This window comes from Phymastichus coffea, unplaced genomic scaffold, assembly GCF_024137745.1.
Source record: "Phymastichus coffea isolate CEN01 unplaced genomic scaffold, Cenicafe_Pcof_1.1 PCOF00075, whole genome shotgun sequence".
In the NCBI taxonomy this organism is placed as follows: Eukaryota; Metazoa; Arthropoda; class Insecta; order Hymenoptera; family Eulophidae; genus Phymastichus; species Phymastichus coffea.
In genome coordinates, this window is record NW_026706886.1 from 1 (window position 1) to 22,181 (window position 22,181).

At 37.6% G+C, this 22,181-nt stretch overlaps 2 protein-coding genes across 5 annotated transcripts; one reads left to right on the plus strand and one right to left on the minus strand.

Moving 5' to 3' along the window:
* The first annotated feature begins 1,426 nt into the window (after positions 1–1,426).
* Positions 1,427–5,559, plus strand: LOC131668196 (calmodulin-like). The gene is given in 4 exon segments (XM_058942140.1): positions 1,427–1,638; positions 1,759–1,853; positions 1,855–2,002; positions 2,121–5,559. Coding segments are annotated over 4 exon segments (342 nt in total). The 5' UTR covers positions 1,427–1,568; the 3' UTR covers positions 2,150–5,559.
* A 1,036-nt stretch (positions 5,560–6,595) lies between these two features.
* LOC131668230 (receptor-mediated endocytosis protein 6 homolog) lies at positions 6,596–15,747 on the minus strand. Of its 4 annotated transcripts, none has more exons than XM_058942204.1 (17): positions 15,565–15,747; positions 14,920–15,474; positions 14,585–14,730; positions 13,697–14,362; positions 13,298–13,618; positions 12,813–13,212; positions 12,545–12,723; positions 12,316–12,469; positions 11,604–12,201; positions 11,448–11,530; positions 10,955–11,376; positions 10,312–10,798; positions 9,799–10,028; positions 9,424–9,680; positions 9,136–9,347; positions 8,532–8,917; positions 6,596–8,364 (listed from the first exon to the last, which is right to left on the minus strand). In XM_058942204.1, exons 3-17 carry the CDS (start codon positions 14,714–14,716, stop codon positions 8,233–8,235), a joined length of 4,659 nt encoding a protein of 1,552 aa, XP_058798187.1. In that variant the 5' UTR covers positions 14,717–14,730; positions 14,920–15,474; positions 15,565–15,747; the 3' UTR covers positions 6,596–8,232. The 4 variants fall into 4 exon arrangements, with proteins under 4 accessions (XP_058798187.1, XP_058798185.1, XP_058798186.1 ...); XM_058942202.1 differs by having other exon boundaries at positions 9,424–9,698; XM_058942203.1 differs by having other exon boundaries at positions 11,604–12,216.
* Positions 15,748–22,181: the final 6,434 nt, after the last annotated feature.

Genomic DNA, 22,181 nt, shown 5'->3' on the forward strand with positions numbered 1-22,181 from the left:
CAACCGAGATAAATTCGCTCGGATATTGTAACAACCCTCACGTGGAGCAGAGAGAAAATCATTGTCACTTTGAAGTTACAACAATACGTGTTTCCATTAGCTGTGGGAGTGCGATCAGTGTACTTGGAAAAAGTTGAGGATAATACTCTCGTGCCCCGGACGCGGACAACAAAGTTCCATTCACCCTCCATTAGTCGAATAAGCGTCATTACTTGCCGCTCGAGAGCCTTTCTTCACTCGATGCACCTCTCCGCGTCGATGGTGATCGCACGTTGTACACCGACACGCTTTATCTCGCGATCCCTGGTCCGCTGAGGAAAAAGTCGAAGTGCGCGAGAAACGGGCGACGTTCAGCTCGACGCACGGTGCGCGTGGAGCACGCTCGACGGACGATTTGCCAGCCACTCGGGAGTGGGATAGTTTGTCGAGCATCCGCAATTGATTTGGACGGGCACCCCTTCCGACTACACACAACTGTCGGCCCGACTTGGTTAGCGAGCATCGCGACGATTCGCGCGGGTTTCAGCGTTTGACGCGATAACCCCACCCTAAATCCATACTGGCGAGGGCAACGCAGCACGCGCGTCCTGTGCCCTGTCGACCCTCTCCCGAGCGAATTAGCGCGCATCGATTACCCGCCGGGTTCGGACGATACGGCGCCGCTCGCAGGAGCGACTCGTTATCGCCGCGAATTATGTCAGACGTGATTGTTCTCTCTCTCTCTCTCTCTCCTCTTCTCTCTCTCTCTCCTCCTCTCTCTCTCTCTCTCTCTCTCTCTCACGCGCACTCACTCATTCTGTCTCTTTTCTGATCAGCTGACGCACGAAGCCAGAACAAAAGAAAGCGACGCATATTGATGCGCGCCAGCGTCGAGCTTGTAGCCCGTTATCTGCTCGGCGGATGCGAGGCAGTTGTTTTTTTCATTTTTTTGCTCTCCCGGCTGGCGCGCGAGAAAAGTGGCGAACTGAGAGAGAGAGAGAGAGAGAGAGAGAGAGCGAGAGAGAGAGAGAGAGAGGAGCGAGAGAGAGAGAGAGAGAGAGAGAGAGACGAGAGAGAGAGAGAGAGAGCGGCGGTGGCTGCTCTGGACCGATCGATATCGGGGCGCTTGTCTGGCTGGAGAGATTTTCTAGGTCGCGTCTTTCTTCCCTCGCTCGCTGGCGTCGGCCGCACAAAAGGCAGAAATGCGCTTTTTCGCGTCCCGCTGGCGCGGCTGCTCGTCGCTGGGCAGGCTCTCGCGCGAGGCGGCGAGAGCGCGAGCGCGTAATTAAATGAGCGCAGGCGAGCGCGGCAATGGGCTCGAACGAGTTGAAAAGGCTTGCGCTTGCAAATACCTGCGAGAGCAGCCAGGCGAGTTTATTCAATTGGCCAAGTGGTTGCGCGCACCTCAAACCAAACGAGATCGAATGACCTAGCGAGGCCTCCACGTCTGCGGCGCTTCTTGCGACATTGCTCCTTGCTTGCAGGCTGACCAGCTGACGGAAGAGCAGATCGCCGAGTTCAAGGAGGCCTTCTCGCTGTTCGACAAGGACGGCGACGGCACCATCACCACCAAGGAGCTCGGCACCGTCATGAGATCCCTAGGACAGAACCCCACAGAGGCCGAGCTCCAGGATATGATCAACGAGGTCGACGCTGACGGTTGGTGCTCGTTCATTATTCATTCTGCCCGCGACCGATTTCTATCGATCGTCGAAATTAGCCGATGAATAACTTTGCATTAATGGCGCCGCTGCGCTCTGCTTACACGTGTACGTGCAGGCAACGGCACAATCGACTTCCCCGAGTTCTTGACCATGATGGCGCGCAAAATGAAGGATACGGACAGCGAGGAGGAGATCAGGGAGGCCTTCAGGGGTGTTCGACAAGGACGGCAATGGCTTCATCTCGGCGGCCGAGCTCAGACACGTCATGACAAATCTCGGCGAGAAGCTCACCGACGAGGAGGTCGACGAAATGATCCGGGAGGCGGATATCGACGGCGATGGCCAGGTTAATTACGAAGGTACGCCACGCATGATTACTCTTGCGCAATTCTCCTGTCAGCGGCGCGCGGCTAGCTTAACTTCAATAATCGTCGAGTTACATGACTCACCCAAGCCTTTTCATGTTCTCTGTTGCAGAATTCGTCACAATGATGACATCAAAGTGAATCAACTGTTGTGCTTGGGAAAACTCGCGACTTAGAGTGGTGTTGACGTACTAAAGATTTAAACTTATAAACAAAAAAATATATACATGAAGGAAATCAAGCGATTTTAAAAACAAACAAAAAAAAGTATACAAAAAATACCATTGCAAAACGTCTCAACCAAAAAAGTGAAATAACAAAAGGAATAAAAAAGATAAAGAAATAAGTCTTTGGTATCAGGATGCAAAGGAATCTTGAGACACGAGATGTTAATGTCCCGTTCGACATGTATTAATCGTCGTTTTTACGATAAGTAATAAGGGCAATTATGATTATTTAATTCAGAGTCTACCAGCAAAACAAAAAAATAAGTAATCGTTTAACAAAACAAAGCAAAATAATATTGAAGCAACAGTTTAAATATATATATATATACACACATATAATCAGCCATTTTTTTCATTGGCAAGTGCGCGCGAGCGCGCGCGCACCTGTTAATGCGACAATGCGCCGTGATTAGTAAATGCTTTTATTTGCAAACCATTTTACGGAAACAAGAAAATAGAAAACTTTTCAAGCAACAAATTCAATTCGATGTCTATGTGTATCGCACGAGGGCACGCAACAACAACAACAACAAAAAACAACAATTTTACGATGAAAAAAAAATAACAAAACTGCATCTCTTCGCTTTCCTTTCCGAAAACTCCAACTCACATTCGATTTCCACTTCGCTCATTCTTCAAAATTCACCCAAACCTTTTCTGACGAAACAATCACAAAAAGGGGAAAGGCTTAAAGGAAGCGGCGTGTCAAGTGAAATCGTTATTTAAATGAAAATACAAAAAAATACAAAAAAGAGAAAATATAGTATAGTAGAATTTTTTCTTCACGTTTCTTTGAATAAAGTTTGATGCGCTTTCCCAGTTGAAGGCTGACTATACGTCACTTTCATTACAGAGTCAAGTGAACAAAAACAAATAAAAGTATGGCATTGATATTCGAAGCATTGAAAAAAATAGAAAAAATTTGAAAAACACACGGGTTGTGTAAAGAAAAAAGCAAAGAGGTGGATGAAATCTTATTTGTGACAAATTCATCAAATTTTGTTCAAAGGCAGTGTAATTTTTTAAATAAATATAATGCATATTGAAATAAATTAGGATTAAGTCCTCCCATTACTGTTATTATTGCTATACATACGAGCTTTTCGAAATCTCTTTTACTCTTTTTCTCACCTCACGCTAGTAAAAAAAAAGAGAACTCTTAAGAGATAAAAAAGAAATTGTAATTACGACAAAAACAAAAGTAATTATATTAAATAATAAAAAACTTAAACGTTGAACAAATTTCGATTGATGTTTTATGCACGCTAAAAAAGAATTTTTCGATTACTGTGTCACACGCTCATTGATTTCAGTCAATTAGAGTAATTAGAAGACATTTTTGCGTTTTTGTAAAATGCTCTTGTCATTCGATTTATTTGTCTGATATCACATGCAATGTTGTAATGCTGGTTACATAAGATCTCTTGAGTAATAAACTTTAAAACAAAGTGGATATTTAAAAAAATAAATAAAATTTTTTTTCGCAAAAAACGGATTCGCTCGATATTTCATAACGATATCCTAAAGTAAAGTGTGTAGTGTCTGGTAATTTAATTTATATAAGTAAAATCACGCTGAGAAATGTAAAAAAAATACAAAGTATCGTATCGACGAACTATTACAAGAAAAAGTTTTAAAGTGAAGAGCAGCAGTGCTAAGCCTGAAGGAGTTTGATAGAGCTATCAAATAATTTATATGTGAACTTCTGCGCTGCATATGAAGGCGTCGCATTTTTTCATGCATATAAATTTAAAATGAGAAAAATGAACAAGAAATACGATAAGAAACATGAAAACATCGAAAAGATTAAGCTCCTTATTTATTCTTGATCTCGACTTGTCTTTTTTTTCTTAATGGTGAGCAACAAATGTTTCCATGTCTCAAATACATAGTTCCATCGAGCTCGTTCGAGTTTAATGCAAATTCAAAAGGTAAAAAAGCACTCGGCTCGCAAATCTTGTCTGTCGGTTGCCTTCACGTATCTGTTATAATTAAAAAAACAATCGTTTCTTTCACTTCTTCGATCGAAACTTAGATAGCGGTAATTTCGTATATAAAGTTAACGGGAAAACAAAGATATCTAGAATCGAACCCTCGGCATTCCTAAGTATTGAAGGTTTTTCTCGAATATTCTAAATAAATGAAAATAAAACTAAGCAGTGAGGGGTACGCGATTATCGCGTATGTTCGCTTCCTTCGCGTCGTTGTTTTTTCTTCGATATGAGAGAATGATTAAGATTATAATTATTACTATTATTATGATTATTATTATTATTATTAAAACCGTGTGTATTTAAACAAAGTTTAAGGGGAAAAATAAGTAACGGATCAAAGCAACACAGTTCAAAAGAAATAATAACGTCGACACCACTTTTCGTAAAATCACGAAACCGGATTGTAAGAGTGGAGAAAGAAGAACGATGGACGTGTGAGCGACTGTCGTTGCGACTGCGAGGGAGAAAAAGGGATAATATTGAACGAGAGAGAGAGAGAGAGTGAGCGAGCGAAAGAGAGCGAAAGTAAGATAGATTTCAAAATAACAAACCACGAGCATGAAAATAAAAACATAACAGTTTGAAAAAAAGATAGAAAAATCGATTTGCGTACTTCCTAGGCATGCCAGAGTTGACGAATGCAAGGCGGATTATTTAAACGATGAAAGACTTGCGCGTGCAATTTATGAGCGTCCTGCGATGGGATGCCTGTAAACACGTCGTTTACTTAAACAAAATAATAAATATTATAAAACAAAGAACAATTAAATGAATGCGAGCAAGCAGAGTAACATAACACACCGAAAGATTACAAAAAATTACATCAATTGTGTCGGTGATTCAGTCATAATATATATGTAATATATATTATATATAATTAAATTTAATGAACAGGAATTCCTCCATAGTCCTTTATTATTATTACTATAATTATTATTTTTAGTTATTATTACTATTATTATTACTCATAACTTATTAATTACTATTAAAATTATTATTTAAAAAACAAAAAAGTTGATAGTGATGATTATGATGAGATGATATGCTGAGGTGATAATGATGGTGATGATACAAAAAAACAATAAAAAATGATCATGAGAACGTTCTTGTATTTCTGGTGACCTAGATTGCATTGATTCATTGGAAAAAAAAAATACATGAGAAAAGGAAAATAAATGTATCGTCATTTTTAGGTCACAAGATATGTTGTTTCTTTCCTTAGCGAATGCTCCTTTATATACTAACATTCAATATATTTCGGCGATTATCAACAATTATGTATGGCGAATGATGAATCTTTCAATAAAGCACATGGCACTCTTATCGATTTCAAAACAAAAGACAAAATCAAACGAATCAACTTTTGAAGATGACTCAAGATACAGGGATCTGTAAAGCGAACCGCGCCTTACCAGCCCTTTTTGTGTTATACATTTTTTTTCAGGAGTACATTTATGTTACACACAATACGTCAATCACTGCAAACACGAGGATTTTATTGGCCAATTCTCTTATTATTTTACGAGCACTTACTCGCAGCACACGATACACTTAATGCCAGCAGCTGTCTGCTTTCGCGTTTTTTCGCTTCGAACGAATTTGATCTTGCCTGAAACCTCGAGTGATTATCTCTGCAATTGGTGCCGGTTTGTTGAGTTTTATCTACCTCGGTATTTTTCTCGATTGAGTAATGTTTATTTTTAGTTCTCATCCATGGAAGATCAACGGTAGCGAAGAAGAGTTTAGCGATGACACATGCGGAGAAAGTTCCTCGCGGTGCTTATACGTGCAAGCGGGCGCCTTTCAAAATTCGAGGGTGCGAGAAATCTCATTATCAGCGAAAAATTGCCTGCGGCATTCGTTTCTCTCGCTCGGAGAGCGCAAGTATATATATAGGCCGTGGCGCTGATGCTATTCGATCGATGTTCGAGCTAGCACTCGCTGCTTGCCACTGGCGAAATGAATGTCCATGAAGGCAATAACGTTAATGCAGTTTCGAGCCATCGTTGATGCGTTCGCTGCCCAGCTAAAACCTCTCATCTAAAATCAACACCGGCGATCTTTTTCCCTCCTTTTTCTCGAGACGTTTTTAACTTGGTGTTTTCATATTCATCACGCGAGAGAAATTTTCATTGTTGTGTATACGCTTTGAATTTGCGGAGAAAGTATGTTTCCCTCGAGTAAATGCCAGTATAAAATATTTATAAACTCAGCAGTCAAAAGTTTTCCTAGGACGAAAATACATCGAAGCATCGAGTCTAATTATACGTTGTTGAAATTTGACGTTTCGCTTTTGCCAGATATTGTTTTGGGCTTCCGACAGATTCCTATCGAATGTTTAACAAAACCACTTTTATTTTAGAAAATTGTTTCTTATTTTATTATTGCTTAAAATTTTTTTCTTTTATAATATTGTAAGATCATTAAAGGGCTATACAAGAAAATATAATCACCCTTTTTTTTATTTATTTTTCGTGTGGAATAGAAATTCCATTTTTCTTCTCAGTTGTCCAACGTGAGGAATACTATGCACAAGCTATTTATTACATTAGTATTGATATTAAATTAACTGCAACTTATCTATTATTTTTAAATTTAATTACATAAATTCTTTCCCTGTTGCCTTTTCTACATATCACTATTTAATTACAATATTCATATTTTTATTTTCTTTCGCCGCATACGTATAGAATCGTTGAATGTTTGGTTGATTTTCTTAACTTAATTTTTACTTTAATAATTCTTTATTTACTTTGAACATTATATTATTATAGAATCATTAAACAAAGAAAACAAATAAAATAAAAACAACACATTTTTTCTTCTTCTCTGTAAATAATTTTTAAATTACAAAATTTTGTATATATCTTTTAAAACGTATTAAAAACAATTTTTCATATTATATATATGTATATGTATATATGTACGTGTGTGTGTATACATACACACACATATAATAGGGGGCTCTGCCCCCCGCGCGCTTAGCGCGCGAACCCCCCGTTTGACAAATAAGCATTACAAAAACTGACCAACACTAATTTTATATTATATTATATATTGGTTAGTAATGGATCTGAATATGCTTTTATTTATTATTTTAAGTTTCAAAGTATTAATAAGACACCGCACAAACTACTAAATATGAGCTTTTATCTTTTATGAAAATTAACTAATAAGAATGAAGTATTCAAACGAATTGTTTGTAAAAAATTTGCATATGAGGGCGTTGGAATCTCAAAAAACGGTTGTCGTAAAAAATGAATTTAAAAATTAACATTGCACTATGTCTATATATTCAAAATCTGGTGTTTTAGTAATTCACGGTTTACTATTTACTATTTATCACTTTTAGTAGCACTGGTATAAGAGAACTGTTTTGATCTCAATACTTTTGAAAAATATATTTCGATAATACTCAATAAACTAATATTAAAATTTCTAAACATATTCCCATTATTATACAATTATATCAATATATTTTTGAAACAACCATCAATTCCGAACAATTATCGTATAAAAATTACTAATCGGGAAATTAGGATACCTTTGTAGTAGTAGTACTATCACTCTAAATTGAATGGTATTAGATTTATTATAACGTCTTAACATCAGTACAGTATGTTAAGACCATCCCTGAACGGCGTCGATGATACGTGACTGCTGTATAGCAGATTGGTGGTGCTATCCAACCTACTTGATCCCGCTTATACTATCAGTAATGAATGCATTAAACTTTTATTACATAATTAAAAAAAAGGGGCAACAGGAGGAGCAAAAAATGGCAAAAGGGGCAAATATGGGTGCGCCTGAGGGAACAATAGGGGCTTATCCATATATATATATATATATATATAATATAATATAATACTCCCTTCCAATATGATCATCATACTTTGCATCAATACAAGTGCTTCGACCTTTTTCACAAAATAGCTATGGTAATAATTGGTAATGTTAATTATAATTATGTATATAAACATAATTATGCATATGAAAAATATTATTATTCCATGGTCTTGATGAACTCGATCGCTGAGCAAAATTGTGTCCACCAATACTGCTCCTCGCCTTCGAGTCTGTTTCCGTAGAAGCTGTTGACGTATTGTATAGTGGACAAAAGCGCCGGTGGATTAGTCTGTAAAAATAAAATTCAATTTCTCCAGTCATCGGTCTCCATGAAGCGTTTCTAAAGCTCATCGTAAAGCCATTGTAATACGAATCTTTCGTGAAATCGACAAATCCGTTTGATTTTATATAGCTAAAGCCGCAAAGGCAGTGCATATATACACTAGTATTTCTCACCTTGATGATGACATAAACGAGCACAGGAATAAGATCATCAGCAGCAGGAATTCCACGTTCGGAAGCCATCGATAATAAATTCATGATGGTAGTAGCACAACGGAAAACACACTGCAACTTATCGCGAGGCGTCTTATAAGCGGAAATTACTGTCAATTCCGCTTGCGCCCACGGCCAAGGACACTCGTAATGATAGATCTTTGGGATGCGCAAATCTTTGTGGTTTGGAGTGACGATTTTAGCAAGCTTGCGAATGTGCTCGTAGAATACGTGGTCTCTATGAAGATCACCGTCGCCGTTTGGATACATTGCATTTTGATAGACTGTCGCCATCAACGTTCGTTCCACTATTGTTCTTGCCAGATCTATTTGGTTGTTACTTGCAACTATTTAATAGATTTAATTGTTACTATTAACCCAAAGATATTTTCTTTTGTTACGGTCATTAGAATGTGTTTTCAAGATAATTGACATTTCTATTTTTATAAGCTTTAATTCTTTTTCACTCGAATCGATTTTCTTATTTACATTTCGATAATTGAAAAAAAAATTACTTCAAGTTTTTATCAAAGTATAATATAGTTTAAACATAACAATAGCATACCTTGCCAGATCGGATCATTTTCCATTTCCGTGTGCAATCTGTTCAAGAAGTTGTTCACTAGATCTTGTTTCTCGTCTGCCACAGTCAATTTTTTGAATTCCTCGATGAACCTCTGAAGATGCATTTCTCGCTTCTCTAAAAACACTCTAACGCACACCAACACTAAATGACTATTCACAGCTTCGCGATCACACTTTACTCGTTCTCCTAGTCTGTAAAACATAATTGCAAACCAGTTATTTTCCGGTTAATCTGATTTCTAGTAACTTTATTACAAATAATACGTACCTTTCCAGATGTGCGATAGTAGACAGCAAACCCTGTCGACACCTAATCAAGTAGGCGATATAAGGTGAACGTTTTTGATAATCTTCACCAAGAGACTTGAATAGTTTTCTACAACCATCTTCGTTGAATAATCTAACGCAGCGTAGAGTCTCATGTAGGTGAGCGATCAACGCTCGATCTTGTAGATTTATTGCCTCAGCCAATTGAAGTTGTAAGAAAGCTACTAATTCATTTTCCTTCTGTATCCATGAATTTCGCTGCGCGGAAAACATCATCTAATTTAAACATTTAAGCATTATCCTTCTCCATCTTCGTAAAGAAACTACTCTACACTTTATAAAATGTTCATGAATAATATCGTTTCGAGCAATTCACCTCGGAGACGTTTGTCCATGGAACGTGCTGTAGATCCGCGGTACTTAAAACCATTCGCAGTTTCCTCTTGGCATCGGCGAAGGCAAAAGACATCTCGACATTGTTGGGATCGATAAAAAGCCTCTCATCCTCCACTTCTTTAGTTCGCGATTGTGTACTCTCGACTGATGCTGTATCGCTGTTGGCACTCGGTTTCCTTCGGTACTTTGCTAATATATCATCCGTAGTATCTGCAATAAAGTTTTTGAGTATATTTATTTTTGTCATTACAAAGCACGTCTTTCTTTAGCATATTCCATTAAAAATTCTTTTCATGCTAAACTCTTTTCGTCCAATTTTTTATTAACCAATTTATCTATCAATATCAGTGAGATACCTTGAAATTAATTTATTTAAAAACTATCTTTCAACATAGCTAATCGGCTTAGCTTAGTACAAAGTTTGAATTCTTTAAAAAATTTCAATTCAATTTTTTTTAAATAAAATATTTGAAAATTTGGAATAAGTACTTACCACTATTTGTACTACAAGTAGAAGTAACATCCTCGGACATAATTCTCCTCAGCCTGTGCCTTCCTTCTCCAGTACTCACATCGTTGCCAGCATCCGAAAGTCCTCTCTCGTACTCAGGATGTCTAATAGATTTTCCTCTACGGTTTCTCAACGATAATTTCAATTTACCGAAAAAACCACGTTTGCCCTTTTGATCATCATCAAGCATCTCTTTGTCACCGCGTTCAGCAGTCATATCGAAACTGATGCTCTTGGGTATAGCACCCGTGGAGCTCGAAGGTTTCGGACTACTGATCGCACTGTCTGCTACATCGTTAGAGCTATTACAATTGCTTGTTCTGTTATTTGTCAATTGGGAGTTTATCTCGGAAGATTGATTGGTGGTTTTGACTATTCGAGGCTCTGAACCTGAACTGCTGCTCGAGGTAAGAGAAGCGGTACTGAGACGTACTACTATATCACCGTTGCTCGTTAATTCTCCAAGTCCCTGTTTAAATAAATTATATTATTTATCAGTAATTCAAATTAAAACAGGTTGTTTTTATTCGCTTGGCTGATCAATAAATAAATTAAAAAAATTTCAAGTTTACGAAAACCGTATGAATTTGCATTTGAAAGCTTTCACAGTATCTAATCAACGTACTGTTTTGACATCGCCATTAGGTAGCTTCTGACTAGTCACAGTTGGTTCATTCATAAGATTAGCTAGCATCAAGGCTGGCGCATTCATATGACTAGCTAACAGCAAAGCTGACCCATCTGTATCAGCATTGGCTACATCAGAATCTGGTCTGTTTCCAGCGGTTTTCATCCCAATCTGCAGATTATTAATCAAATGGACTAATCCGTCTTCGACTGTCGACTTCACAAACGAGGCATTGCTAATACTGTTGGCATTATTGTCCACATACTCCACTGTGCTACGTGTGTAATCTGATTTGGCCCCACCGCAACCAATTACATTCGATGGAGAAAGTGGCGTTGTTGGCGAGGACGGTACTGTTACTATTGAACGTGGTAAGGCATCGTCACGTGGCTGGAAAAATTGCGTTGAGTTTTCTGATACTGAAAAAATCAAAAGTAAACGGTTTTGGAATCATTTCGTAATAGTAAATCATATTAAGAATAGCATTTACTTTGATTAACTGGTGGTGGTGTATCCTCTCCACCTTCTGGTTCTCCGCGACTTTCGATTTCTGATCTCGCCGTGTCGTCAGATCTATAAAACAAATATAATTTTTAATACTATTGTCAATTTTTGGAATAGCTCGCAAATAAAAAACTATAAATACCTTGCAACACTTGCAGTGTCATCTGTATCAACCTCAGTCATTCTCTCAGAATCACTTGCCAATACGTCAGTACTCCAAGCTTCCGAAGCCGTTTCGCTAACATCATGATTTGTCTGTGGAGGCTCTGAGATAAGTGGTGGTGGCTGTTCCACGGGTGGTAAGACTAAAAAACGTTCTTGTTGTTCCACGAATTCACTGTCAGATGCCAAAACGTCCGTTGACCATGTGTCCGAAACTAAAGATATCGTTTCATCACCCTCCATAAGCTTTTTGATTTCGAACTTGCAAAATTTATCATCGATCTCGGATCGACTCTGTTGTTGTTTATTGGAGATCGTTGGCGGTGTAAGATCAAGCTGTCGATTGTCCACGCCATTTCTACCTTCGTCACCTTCGGTTATCTGTGACGACGGAGTATCTCGACCTGAAATATTTGGTGTTCCTCGACCAGAAACATTTGCAGAGATCATGTCTGAGAGATTATCATTTTGATCTTCATTTTCCATTTCTAACGATGATGCTACACTGTGATTTGATGCTGCTTCGGACACGGCTTCCAAATTATCTGACGTATTGCCGATTGATCCTTCAAAGAGTACTAAAAATAAATTTCCTTTATTTAATTTATGCATATAAATGCTTCGTTTTGGAATTAATTGTCATTTCATTTTACGAGCTATAAGTGTAAGTAGATTTCAAATGCAAAACATACCTTCATCATGAGATAAAGAAAAGCGAGTTCGTTTTTCTTGAGTCTCTATTCTATCACCGTTAGTCTCTCGGCTACGGTTATGATCATTGCTCAATCTTTCAGTAAAATTTATTGTCATTGATCGATTACTGATGTTATTGTGCATGCATAAAACCTGCAATGATAATGGGGTACGTCAAATGGTCAATAGACTAAGTATAGTTAAAAACCATCGTAATGTAAATTATACTTTTTGTTCGCTTAATAGTCCAACAGATTCCCCGGTGCCATGCTCAAAAGGTATTATCAGAACTTCCAGCGGAGTTTTATCAGACATATCGTCTTCCGGCCCTGAGGCTCCATTTACGTCATCACCCGCATCAGATACGGAATTGTTTCCGTGGACCCTGATTCCTCGTCCTCGATTAACTGCAATCAACAGACATCAATGAAATATATACGATCATCCCTTTATCTGTGTTAATGTGAACATGTATTTTTTCCATTTTTCAAAGTACCTTTGCCAAGTAAACCACTCCGCTTGTTGGGTGTTTCAGGCGAAACGTTATTCGTTGTTTTGCTAGCGTTAAAAACACTTGAAGGCAATTGCTGTAGCATTTCGCCAAGTTGCTTATAATCAAAGGCTACCTCTACTGGAGGCATAACGTCATTACTGCTACCAACTTCTTCCCTGGAGGTTAAGTTAGCAGCAGCTACACTGTTGACAGACTGTAGGAACGTGACCAAATTGTTAAGCTCGCTTTCCGTGAACAGAGCTGCTGATCTCGACAGACCTTGCAACTTGTTTGCGTCAATTATGCTTGGTTCTTCCTCCAAATCGTCCATCGCGCCGTCTAATATTACATCCAACATGGATGATACTGAGTCTTTCTCGAATTTACGATAAAGATCCATTGTCTGCAATAGAATAAAAAGATTGATTATTTTTACAGGCTTCTACAGGCGTTTTAAATACAGAAAATTGATGAAATCGATAGGATACCTTAGGATCCGGGCTTTGATATTTGATTAACGAAAGCATCTGCAGAATCTGACCAACTTGTATCAAATTAAATCGGGCAACGTAACTGATAGGGGCGTCAGTGATCCCATAGGGTTCTGGATTAACAATTGCGGGACAGATGAAGTAAGTGAACACAAGGTCAGTGCACATAGCATGAATTTCTTTAGGATCGACATTGCCGTTTTTGTTAAGCAATCCAGCCATTTGGCGTACCAACCAGCAAACGCACGTCGGAAAGCAGTGCATATTCTCGCGGATGCTGATGATAAATCTTTGAGTTATGCGCACTAATGAACTCACCTGAAATTATTAAAGATTTATAGAAAATATTTTTTATTTATTGAATGTTGATAAGTATATTTGAATGAAAATACTTACTGTCCACTGCCTATACCGTTGTAATTTCGTTTGATACTCTGCAGTACCTTCTTTACCAAATTTTTTCAATCTTTCGCTGGGAGGGAATCTTATTGGTGCTTTATCTGGATCAATATCAAGAAACATTTCGTCTTCCATAAGTAATTGCATTATTGGACCATTCAAAGCAGCAGTTAAGAATAACTTGGCAGAAAAAAGACTTTCATGAAATACAGAATAAAATCTTGAGAAAGCACAGGTACCATGCCTTAATAATCTTCTAGGATTGTCTGACGGAACAACTTGTAGAAACATTAAATGTCTTAATAGTTTTAATACTAAAATTTTATCCTCTGATAACAAACAACTACCATACAATCCACTTGCCAATGACTGTACAACATTTTGCATCATCTCTGGCACAATTTTGTCCCCTTCGACTAAACATGAAGCAAGAAGTTTTGGTAATGATCTAAGAGTAGACAGGAATTCTCCATATGCTATGCAAGATTGGTAACGTAATTGCTTAAATGCATCAGTAAATCTAGAATTTTCTAAAGTATTTGCTCTTTGACAGCAAGAAGCTGGAGTACAGTCTGGCCTGGCCACTATCAATCTGTTTAAATTCACTCTTTGTTGAGCGGTAATCCATGCTTGTTGTGATAATTCTGATGATAAGTGAAGTACCTGTAGAAATATATTTATTGAATGTTTTGAAAATCATCGTGATTGAATAATTTAGTTTTGTTCAGTTTCACTAAGGAATAATAATGTTCTATAATTTCAATGTATCTCGTGTTTATCAAATGCCATTGCAGACGTACTGATAGCAATTCTATTCTAACCTTACCTCTTATTTTTAAACATCGTGCAATACAATATTAATTACTAAAAATTACAATAACTCACTTTTTCATTCAAAGATTGCAAATTTAATTGTTCTGAATTCACAAATAATCTTTCTTGGCGAAGATGGCCAGCTAATTCAATCATATCCCACTGTAATGTTCCCAAAGATTCAACACTGTTTACAGAAGACATTGTATTGTATATATCTGAAATAATATTAATTTTAAGTTAGACAACATATCTCCAAAAATGATTCATACTTTGTAATAATATTATTTATAAAATTTTGAAAATATCAGACTGAATATACACAAGGTTGTATAAAATAGAGGTCACATCCTACTAGAAATTTATTATTATGGACATAATGAAAGATCCAGGTGGATTTCACTCACCTTATATGATTTGCATCTGATTGCTGAATGTAATGTTTTTATTCTCTACCCATAACCAAAATTCTAAGAGATAAGACGAAAAATCTGGAAGTTGCTTCTAACAGTGCTATTGTATATTGGATTCAAAAATGGAATAGTGAAAATAGTAGTGCATTATCATCTTGATTGACAAAAGCATATTTTTTGGTGGTACACTGAATAAAATCTCTTTGATTGATAATCAGCTCATGACTATTGTGTATGAACGAGGTAAGAACAATCTTAATGCTTATCTACGATGACTCTTACACTTTGAACTAAGATCAAGTTGAATCTCAGTCTCCTTGTCAGATATAAGTAGAAAAAAATGCACACAGGTGTTAAATATCAAATGGCTTGTATAAAACTGCAGTGGCGTGCCTTACTGTTCAGTAATAACTTCACAAACAGTAAAATATTTGTCGAATGTTTATCGTCATTCGCTTGGGTTTTTCCAGAAATATTAGTGATAGCGCATGATAGAAAATTAAGTCAGCTGGTGTCCTCCCTGCCCAGGATTTGCGCAATCGTGCGTCCCTAAAATCAGAAAAAATAAAAAGCGACAGATATGACGATGCAACTATGAGAAATCGAAAACTTTGTGAAAACACGACACAGATTAATTACTTATAGAGGCTGTCGTCCAGGACTTTATAGCACTTCGCCACTGGTGTACAACTGGCTTACAACATGTCGAATTGTCAAAACTATATTGCGGTGGCTTATAGCCACTTAGTGGGGATATACGCGTGAGAGACAGCAAAGCAACACCTCCGAAAGGAGATGAATTGGAAGATTGTCGCGTGTACGTACGCGTACACGCGCAACAAAAGAGACACTGATTCGAGCGCTAACTAGGCGGCAGGTACTCGCATAGTTTGCAGTTTTTTTTTTCTCCTGACGTATATATTCGATATAGATATATATTATGCTGGCTCTTTCAATGTCACGTGCTCGAATGTAATTATGTCACTTTTTTATTGCTATTGAAAATGTACATCGAACATTGTTTTTAATCTATTATTAGAATAAAAAGCTGACAAAAGCCATCGAACTTGGTATCTAGATTATTCATGAATTATTGAATGACACGATAATTGTAATTAGTTTAATTATTAACTTGAGAAATAAATGTCAATAAAAATACCTAGCACAAACTATTTAAGCTTATGCGTAGTTCGTTTTCGAATGTGCTTTTCCGTTATGTAAAATATACTCTTGCTATGAGCTTCTTTTGCAGAGCTTACTATAGCTTTATTTGATTATCTTTGTTATTGTTTATGTAACTGTAATAAATATCAAACTTAAAAATTAAGTATCTATTTTCACAACTAGATGGCATAGAATTAGCCAATTTCCGGCAGTTGTTATGATGGCGGCCGCTCTTGTCGATGGATACATATGTTTTTCCAACTATAAGTTCAAAATAAACATTAATTCAAGTGTACTTCAATACTGGTGTGCTTATTGCAAGCTTATAGTATTATTAGTGGTTGAACAACAATTAAAGTGTTAAAAATATTTTATTATTTGATAACAGTGAACTGAAAAATCGATTGATTTCTTCGTGATTGGGTTATGCACAGAACTGTGATGTAAACGGAAGAGAAAAAATGGTTTTTGTAAGGGAAAATAATCTTTATTTTAAGTTTACGGAGGAAAATATGGTTATAAACAATTAAAATCAATCAATGTACCAAATACTCATTGTGATGATACAATAAAGCTGTAAGTAGTTAAGTCTCTTATTTATCTTATGAATATGTCTTTGTTAGCTTATATTACAAAGAGAAATCAATTTATTATTCCATACATAAATATACAAATCTTGCAGAGTACTTCTCTTTGTCTTTTAGTTTTATTGTTCATTGAAAATGCTTGTGGTTGCATTGTGACTGACACAAGTTAGTATGAAAAAATGTGTATCAATAAGAATTAAAATCTGTAATAATTTTCATGATTTTTGAATACTTTGAAAAGTAAAATGAAAACTTAAAAATTTATGATAATTTAACAAATATTAAATTGATACCAACTACTATTGTATCTATGTGTTTCTAATACTGATAAGTCATCTGAAAGCATTTAAAGATCAGAAGTTTATCAAGCAATTTTTTCGTCTACATCTTAATATTTCTACACGTAAAAATCGTTATTTTCTTTAAACTCATGTTATTGTTTTTTTTAACGTTGATTCATTGTTACGAGAGTTTTCTCTCTCGAGGATCAGGTTTCTCTGAGGCAAAATACTTAAGCGAAAAATGAAATCATCAGAATGAGAATAACAAAGAATTGAGAGAAATAATGTCAACAGAGATTCATCTGGCAAGCAAAAGTACGAGCCCATATATCAAAGGTGTACACGTGTGATGTGGGTCATTGCCGAAAGGAAGGAGAACTCGGCATTAGCGAGATCACGCGGAAGTTCATAAAAGTAATTTTTGAGGGGCGAAAGAGCGATGTACTCGAATGATGCGTGGCATTAACTTTTATCATTGACTTTTTGACAAGAATCTCGCTTTGGCGTGCTGGTATACAACCTTCTTCACCGAGAAAAATTTGCCCATATTCTTCCGCTCTCTCAGGTTTTATACTTCGAACTCTTTTGACGTTTTAACCCAAGGAATATTTATTTACTTTAAAAGAACAACTCAATATTACAGATATAAATCAGAATGTTTATATTTCTTTCTTTTGCGTCAATCGAAAAACTTAACGATAATGTTGCTTGTACGCAAATACTGTATACGTGGTATCAATTATCTTGATTCACGACAAAATTTCAAGGAGCTTTGATATTTTTAACGATATTGGAGAATAAAGATTTTTTAGTTCTCTCAGGGTTTTGAGATTCTAATTAATATCACCATTATTTTCTGCGCTTTGGCGCTAACGCTAACAGTAAATCTTTTTAATACAGAGTCAGTGCCTAATCAAAGTCTCTAATTTTGTGCAAAGAACTGTACGCGATTACACGACAAAGCAACTTTGTAAGCGTTAAAAATCATTATTTATCGCCGAAACGTACTTACGGATACTTTTTTTGTGACGTAGAAAACGCAAAGTTTTATGGACGTCGAATAACTATAAAGAACTCGTCCTTGATATCGGTACATAAATAAGTTATTCAAGAGCCAATGTGTACGAGCGTGTTTTGCGACGAAATGGTAACATGGGACATTTCAAAGAGTGTGGACACCGCATACTTCAGTCATAAGGATGGCAATCATTTTCAATTATGCCTTGAGGCTTTGCGGCGATATAGTCGGTGTTATCGTTACGAAAAGTGCTGGATGCTTGGAAAATTTTTGAGATTTCGTATTGCGTGCGCCGCTGGGAAGTAGAACGATGCGAATAGAATATTGAGAACATTTGAGAAGTTAGTTTTTTGCTTCATATCTTTAAGTGTTCAAAGCAATATCATCATAGTATTTTAGCCACGTGACATTTTATTAAAGAATACCTTGGACAAGTCGCCAAATACATATCAACAGATATATTTATTTCGACAGTTGAGTAGTGGTCCTTGTAAGTCATTGATCCACGCTTACAAAATGTTTCACATGGTCAAATTTCGTCATAACTTGTAAAAAAAAACATAACTCTATCAAAAATATTAAAAAACCCATTTTAAATATATTCTAAATCTGTCAACATACGGAACGCATCATACACTAGAAGGAGAAAAAATCATGGATCAAGATGAAATCGAGTATAAATAGAATCCTTTCGATTTTATCGATTTTGATCGGATCAGATTTTTGTAAATACATTTTTTTCGACGCAATCGATTCGCGTGACCTTTAATCTCGACGCGATCTAATCGAAATTGTCGATGGAAACTGTGCCACGGTCGATTTTAATTACTAGATTCTCGTTATAATGAATATTATGAAGAATCAGTATAGGCTTTTTTGCTTGTGAATGTATATTTAGTTCCGGCGATCGCTATCTCATTGACTCCATGTTCGTCTGATTGATTCGTCTATTATGGCGGAACACGTTTTATGGCTGTCACTGGGTAACTTGTAACATAGATTTCCTTTCAATAACGATCTGTTTGTTCGACACAGCAGTTAATCAACTAAATATAATTGAAAGCGTGTTCTCCGTCGGTAATCCAATTTTTTCACCATTTAGTTGTTTATCGCCGCCTGCAGTCGTGCAGTAAATTCGATCAATCAGCATTTGATATTAATCGTGATTGTAACTCGTGCTTTCCTTATTCAATAAACGCTTGCTTCACGCGCCATGTCTTTCGATGCGATTGGAAAACAACGACTCTAATAAAGTGTACGACTTCTGATTACAACTGCCGAGGATTAAAGTATTAAAGACAAGTGTAAAAATAAAAATCATTGTGTTCGTTTTCTCGATCCAATCAAGCTCAAGTACTTGGGAAAATTCAACAAAATTGCATGAACTTAATAAATTGTTGGCAAATTTTTCTCCACGAAAGAGAAGCCAGTCGCCGAAAGTATGAAACCGGAAGTTCTTATTGACAGCTGTCCTTGCTCTCGCAAAAAGTGCAAAGGTCCCGCGTTAAAAATCAACCAGGCAATACTTACAATTACGAAATGCACGCTACTCGTGACGCAAAGCACGAAGAGAAAGGGAGGAAGTAAAATTTATCATTGATGTACGCGTCTGGCACCTCGCGAGGACGTCTAGTTTTTCAATTTAATTTTGCGGGGTGGAACTCTTGACGCCAAGAATCGGAACCTTTGTGTGGCGCAAGTTTTCCATGCATATACCTTGATTGCATACGCTTGCGTCGAAACCGATCGGAGAACTGGTTTTATGCGTGCATCAGTGCACAATGGTCTTTTTACGTCGTATTTTATTTATTTTGAGAAAAATCATTGATGAATTTTAGATTTTGATCTGGTGCTTTGGAAAGTTTAAATCGCGATTTTGCTGCGAAACCGGGTTACAATATAATTTTTAAAATTATTAATCGAAAAAGTGTATGTATGTATGCAATATTCAAATTGATCACAACACCCAAAGCCTTGACGTTTGAATTGACGACTTTCGTCTGAGTACGTTGCGCTTCTTGAATATTTATGAATATATCGGTCCAGCTCACAGAAGAAATATACCGGAAATGATTGAAAGTTCGACGTATGCATAGAATTAGAAAACTCGTATTCAGAAACTCGAATCTGAAAGTTTTATAAGCGACATCCGATTATAAAAACTTTAAATTCCAATTATAAGCGCGGCCGCTTATCGAATACATTTGCTCGTGCAATTCGACTGTTGTGCCTTACGTTTTCTAACAGTCCAAAGAAAAAAGCCGGGCATCGTTATTGTGTTTTTAACGAGCCCGTAAAATGGCACTACTGCACGTAAATCAGTGCTATGTAAGTTGCACCTACAAAACGAGCTCTCGTCAAAAACTCTTCAGTGCGCGATACGCCGCGAACAATCCGATTTTCATCGTCGATCAAAAAAGTCGTTGGAAAAAAAGTGTTATTTCGTTTTGTTATTTCAAGGACGAGCTTGTATCTTCTTTTCGATTCGAAAGAGAACTTCAGAGTGTGCGCGTGCATCGAGTACCTAAATCATGCCAAGTTTCCGCGTAAACGCAGCGGTAGCAAATTGATTAAAACAGCACCCAAGTAGCTGTAGATTGATTACCTATTTTGTTTTTCAATTGATACCTTGATAACGATACCATCGAAGACTTACTCATATTTTGGTTCATTATAGCTAAAATAATTTTACAGCGTTCATTGTATAAAAAGAAACTTTCGCAATATGCATAATTTTCTAAGTGTGCGATAAATTATAAAAATTTCGGAAGTAACACGACATAATCTCTTCTTTTTCCCGCCAGCTTCAAACTACAAGCCGTTGTGCATTCAACACCTCGACACACTGAAATATTTCTTCATAGAACTTGGCTCTTTAACATTTTCAAAAGCATTTTTCGAGTCCACTGTGCAGTTGACGTAGTGAAATTGACATTTCACGAAAAGAAAAAAGATCCTAACGTATGGTCGTTATAACGTCGAAGACTATCCGCTGAATTTCCTCTCAGACACTTAATCACGAAAACATTAAAAACGTCGTTAGTGTAGTAACATTTTTTCCTCCTCGTATTATAAAACTATTTTCGTCGATAGCTGCTCGTTTTTCGAATGGATAGAACAAGGAAAATTGCACGTATGAAGCCTTTTTTATCTGAAAATGAAGCTTGAACTATGGAAATGTTACCGAATTTAACTGCCTGAGAGCTGAAAAGATAATTTTGTTTCGAAATTACAGTTGTTAATAAATCACGCTTGAACAATAATACTTCGGTAAATTTTTTTTTACTTTGGCACAATTAACTAGGAAAAACTCGTTAATTGCAAAACAAGCACGACCATGAAAGAAGACTCATCTGCAGTCGTAATGAAACGTAGAAACCGGTCGAAACCAACCAACTACATCACCAAAACAATGTTCAGCTGGAAATCTTTCGGAGAAAGGTTTTTCCCGAGAAGTACTTTCGAGTTGATGTATGTTTCATGACTTTGGCCACGACCAATTATATATGGCGCGTATACATCGACACACGAAAGACCGAGCGGAAGAATCGGGCCTCTACTTTCGCTCGCACTTCCACGCGACATTGACGCGTTAGTTCCCCCCTTTTTTTCGAGGCACCGTGCTTTCTCGTGCTTCGTTGATGGATTCCAAGAGATTGTTTTTCTTTTCTTTCCATCGCAATTTTTAACGATCGAGGAGAAAAGAAAAGCGCATTATGTTTTTATGTGCAGGTGAAATTCCGCCGTCGCGAACGAAAGTCCTCTTTCTAACTCTCGCGTCACGCGAATTACGCAACAGAACTGGCGGTCGGGCGAGGGGGAGGGGCGGTCGCGAAGGCTCGACCGGCGCGAAACGCAGCGGCTCGCCGCGAGCCCTCGGCGGCCGGGAGGGTCAATGTCGGGCGACGCAGTGCGCGGCCTTGGCGCGCGTACGTCGGCCTTGGCGCGGCGGCCTTTTTCGCCGGGGAGGCGCAGCTCGGCCGTGGCCTCCGCGCACAGGCCCGCGCGCGAGCCGTAAAAGCTCTTGCGTCAGAGAAAGAGCCCGCGCCGCGCGCCGTGCGCGTCGGTGCGCCGGCATACGGTGGCGAGAGCGAGAGAGCACGTGATCGGCGACCGCGAGAGGAGCGCTCGGCGTGGCCGGCCGCCGGAGCTGGAAAGCCAGTGACCCACACTCGCGAGCGCAACAGTCGCATACCGAGCTGTCGC

Bases quoted from the DNA above. Each gene is read 5' to 3' on its own strand.
- LOC131668230 (XM_058942201.1), bottom strand. From the start codon at position 14,716: ATGTCTTCTGTAAACAGTGTTGAATCTTTGGGAACATTACAGTGGGAT. The intron at 13,213-13,297 runs GTATCCTATCGA...ATTCTATTGCAG, and splicing joins ATCAAAGCCCGGATCCTAAG to ACAATGGATCTTTATCGTAA. The intron at 9,348-9,423 runs GTACGTATTATT...TATGTTTTACAG, and splicing joins ACTATCGCACATCTGGAAAG to ACTAGGAGAACGAGTAAAGT.